The sequence below is a fragment of the Rutidosis leptorrhynchoides genome, chromosome 5 (genome assembly GCF_046630445.1).
Source record: "Rutidosis leptorrhynchoides isolate AG116_Rl617_1_P2 chromosome 5, CSIRO_AGI_Rlap_v1, whole genome shotgun sequence".
NCBI classification, from domain to species: domain Eukaryota; kingdom Viridiplantae; phylum Streptophyta; class Magnoliopsida; order Asterales; family Asteraceae; genus Rutidosis; species Rutidosis leptorrhynchoides.
In genome coordinates this window covers 386,619,591-386,624,062 of record NC_092337.1, presented here as the reverse complement: position 1 = coordinate 386,624,062, position 4,472 = coordinate 386,619,591, and the positions used below count along the sequence as shown (strand labels likewise).

The following is a 4,472-nucleotide window of genomic DNA, read 5'->3' as shown; positions in this document are numbered from 1 at the left end:
TCTCCCCCGATCATAAGTTCAGATAATTATTCCATATTTTCTCAGCTGATCCGTTTCGTTTATAGCATTGTATAAAAGCATATAGGGACTTGTATTGTAATATTCCATATAATAATAATAATATTTTTGCTTTTCAAAAAAAAAAAAAAAAAATTTATCAATCACTAAAGAGTAGTAGATAGTAGAGTACTATTTAATTCATAATCTTTAATACCAAAAGAATGTGACAACATTAGCATCCATGTGCGCACAGGGTGCCCCACCCCCACCCCTTTTCATGCCCATTGCCCCCATCCCAACAGCCGCCCAACTCAAATTTCTCATTCTCATTTCACCCAAATCCCCCCCTCAATAAATAAATAAAAAGTATAATATTCACCCTTCTTTTTTCTCCAATGTTTTCTGAGGATTACACACTCTGCCACTAATTTCATCATTCATTCACACTTCAACATCTTTACTTACACAAACACACATACATATTAATATTATGGGTGGGATGACGTCATCAATGGCTGCAAAATTTGCATTCTTCCCGCCAAATCCACCATCATACAAGCTGGTAAAAGATGATCTTACTGGTTTATTACTTCTTACACCATTTCCTCACCGCGAAAACGTCGAAATCCTTAAACTAACAACTCGAAAAGGTTCGGAGATCGCTGCCGTTTATGTACGACACCCAATGGCTACTTTAACTGTTTTATATTCTCATGGTAATGCTGCAGATTTAGGTCAAATCTATGAGCTCTTTATTGAACTTAGTATTCGCTTACGTGTCAATATTATGGGGTAAGTAATATAATTAATTTACTGTTTTATCAAGTTTTGTTGATTAATTCTAGATCATAGGTATTTTGCACTCTATTTATAGCTACATTGATTAATTTAATATATTTGCAGGTATGACTATTCTGGTTATGGACAATCATCAGGGAAGGTAGTAAATTAAACCTAGATTTTTTGTTAATCTTTATTCAAAAAAAAAAAAAAAAACAAACAAACAAACAAACGAGTAATTTATAATGAATTTTACATTTAAAAAAAAAAAAAATTTGTTAATATTTACAGCTAAAATAATTAATCAACTTCATCTTATTTATTCAAATTGTTGTAATTAGTTTCAAAAATGCACATTCAAGCATCTTTTATTAGTGGTCCTTATAAAAGTAGTCATCTATATATTTTTGAAAGGTAGTTAATGTAATTATATATATCTGGTGTGGTGCAGCCAAGTGAGAATAATACGTATGCGGATATTGAAGCGGTCTACAAGTGTCTTGACGAGAGTTATGGAACTAAACAGGAAGATATCGTGTTGTATGGCCAATCGGTTGGAAGTGGGCCCACTTTGGATTTAGCCGTTCGCCTTCCTCGTTTAAGAGCTGTTGTTCTTCATAGTCCTATACTCTCTGGATTAAGAGTCATGTATCCTGTTAAACGTACATATTGGTTCGACATTTACAAGGTACTATTACTTGTTTTGATCAAGTATCCTAACCCATTTACACCATGGATAATGCTATATCCTAACCATTTTTATCATCTTATTTATTTATTTTTATATTTTTGTTTCGCAGAATATCGAAAAAGCCCCTCTCATCGATTGTCCTGTCCTTATCATTCATGTAAGTCTGCAAATTCTGTTTGTGATCCATCTTGTATTTTTTGCAATATTGGTTAGGTTAGTAGAATGATCAGTTTCTGTCACTTAGTATATTACGTATGGATGGATATAAATTTGTTGCAACCAAATAATGTATTGAAAGATTCTAATCACATAAATGGACCTTTTCTCAAAATCCTTATCTAAATATATTTTGTTGATTTATGATTAACTTTGCTTTAGATCATACCGACTGCCATTATTTGGTCCTTGGAGTTTTGTAGATGATGGCCCCTACCACCTCCATGTTATGTTATGGCCTGATTTAATATCTCAACTAATTTCTAAATGATTGCCACCTTCTTCTTTGTAATGATTAAATATACTAAAAGTGATTTTTAAAGAGACTTAATGATGTTTATTAGTGCGAAAAGCTTTAGGTAATAGGTAATTCATAGGTAAATTAATGCAAATTTTGTACATTACTAAATATGCTTTAGAGTATTGTACTGTACAATATTATATTGCATATAGTTGGTGGTGTAATTGATGGTGTATGGATCATTTGTTGTGCAGGGCACAGCAGATGAAGTCGTTGATTTTAGTCACGGGAAGCAACTTTGGGAACTTTGCAAAGAGAAATACGAACCGCTTTGGATCAAAGGTGGGAACCATTGCGATTTAGAGCTATATCCAGAGTACATAAGGCATCTAAAAAAGTTCATATCAACGGTCGAAAAATCACCATCACATAGGCACAGTAGTTCAAGGAGAAGTACGGACCACCATTATGAACCACCAAGGAGGAGCACCGATGTGTTTGAAGCGTCAAGAAAGAGCACCGACAGAAGAGAAAAACCAAGAAAAAGCACTGAAAAACAAATGAAAGTTGAAAAAATGAGGATGTCGATTGATCAAATGGAGAGGGCAAGACGAAGTGTGGATGTTGTTGTTGAAAAGTCAAGAAAAAGCGTTGATCTTCAACAGTTTGAAAGAGGTAGAAAGAGCGTTGATCGGATATTCGGATAGATAGAGTAAGAAATTAGATGTGTAGTTTTTGTTTTTGATTATGTACTAATCTTAAAACTACAAATCTTGAATCTATGCATGGTTTGATGTTGTATGGCATATGTTATTATCTGTTTGATTCGTTATTATATGAAATGAGGAAGATTTGGATGGTATACATAACATTTGGATATTATTTCTAAGACTATTTGCTAGCTTCAATGAGTTCATGCATGCCACATAATGTTAAAAAATTTATATATAAAAAGCAGAAGATGTTGGTTTTTATAGTCAATCGCTTATCGCTTATTTGTATGATAGGAGAAATCTGACAGATGACTGATATAATTAGTAATTGTTGCATTACATTCCATGAATCCCTCTATTTATAGAGGTGTTTATATAGACCTAGCCTTTATCTAATTTAGGAAACACAATCATTCTATAATTACAATTACTTGTATCACAATCCTCCTTGCTATCACAAGTAATATTCTAATTACATATAACTATATGCCTGCTATTATACCCCCACAGTCGAAGCGGGAGGTGGACGGACGTTGAGACTGTCACGAAAGTCATCAAATAATACGCGAGGAAGGCCTTTGGTGAATATATCGGCAATTTGATAGCGAGAAGGAACGTGGAGAACACGGACCAATCCTTGAGCAACTTTTTCCCGAACAAAGTGAATATCCATCTCGATATGTTTAGTACGTTGATGTTGAACCGGATTCCCAGCTAAATAAATAGCACTGAGATTATCACAATATACAATAGTGGCCTTGTGAATAGCGCAATGTAACTCAAGTAGTAGATTACGAATCCAGCACGTTTCAGAGACGACATTAGCAACACCACGATATTCTGCTTCTGCACTAGATCGAGAAAGAGTGGGTTGGCGCTTAGATGACCAGGAGATCAAGTTATCCCCAAAAAATACACAATAACCCGAGGTGGATCTACGAGTGTCAGGACACCCACCCAAATCAGTGTGACGACCCGAAAATTTTCGATCAAATTTAAACTTAATCTTTAAATGATTTCGACACAATAAGCAAAGTCTGTAATCTTGAAATCTCAAAAACTTTGAATTGTGTTCATGTATACATTTGACCTTTGACTATTTCCAACGATTCACGAACAATTAATTATAAATATATGTGTGTATATATTTATATTTATATATAAATAATAATTGGAATATAATTTGAAATATTATATGTTGTTGTTATTAAAAGTAATTATGTGAAATAAAAATAAAAATACGATATTATGATAACTATTATTTAAAACATATATATATATATATATATATATATATATATATATATATATATATATATATATATATATATAGGGGCAGGATCAATGGGGAAGTAACCAATCGGGGGGAAGGAAAAAAAAAAAAGTATATATATATATATATATATATATATATATATATATATATATATATATAGGGGCAGGATCAATGGGGAAGTAACCAATCGGGGGGAAGCAAAATAATTTTTTTTTTCGTTTTTTTTTGAATTTTTTTTTTCCGGCATCAAGATCACACAAAAATCTGAACATTTAGAAGAGACACTTCGTGATGAATGTTATTATTTAGGCGGAAAAACGATCGACAAAAATAACATTCAAGATAATATTGTTCGTGAAGAATGTGAACGTTTTTTTTTCATGTTTTGTGAAATAAAATTTAGCCCGATTTAGAGTTTAGGGTTTAGGGTTTACGGTTTAGGGTTTAGGGTTTGGTGTTTTGGGTTTATTCCATAAACTCAAAACACCAAACCCTAAACCCTAAACCCTAAACCCTAAACTCTAAACCGCTCGTGTTAAAAACTCAATCTAAATC

General features: G+C 32.7%; 1 protein-coding gene across 1 annotated transcript; it reads left to right on the top strand.

Annotated features, from left to right (window-relative positions):
- Window positions 1–367: 367 nt before the first annotated feature.
- LOC139850721 (uncharacterized) lies at window positions 368–2,772 on the top strand. The gene is made up of 5 exons (XM_071840276.1): window positions 368–792; window positions 904–940; window positions 1,232–1,468; window positions 1,581–1,628; window positions 2,183–2,772. Exons 1-5 carry the CDS (start codon window positions 491–493, stop codon window positions 2,633–2,635), a joined length of 1,077 nt encoding a protein of 358 aa, XP_071696377.1. The 5' UTR covers window positions 368–490; the 3' UTR covers window positions 2,636–2,772.
- Window positions 2,773–4,472: the final 1,700 nt, after the last annotated feature.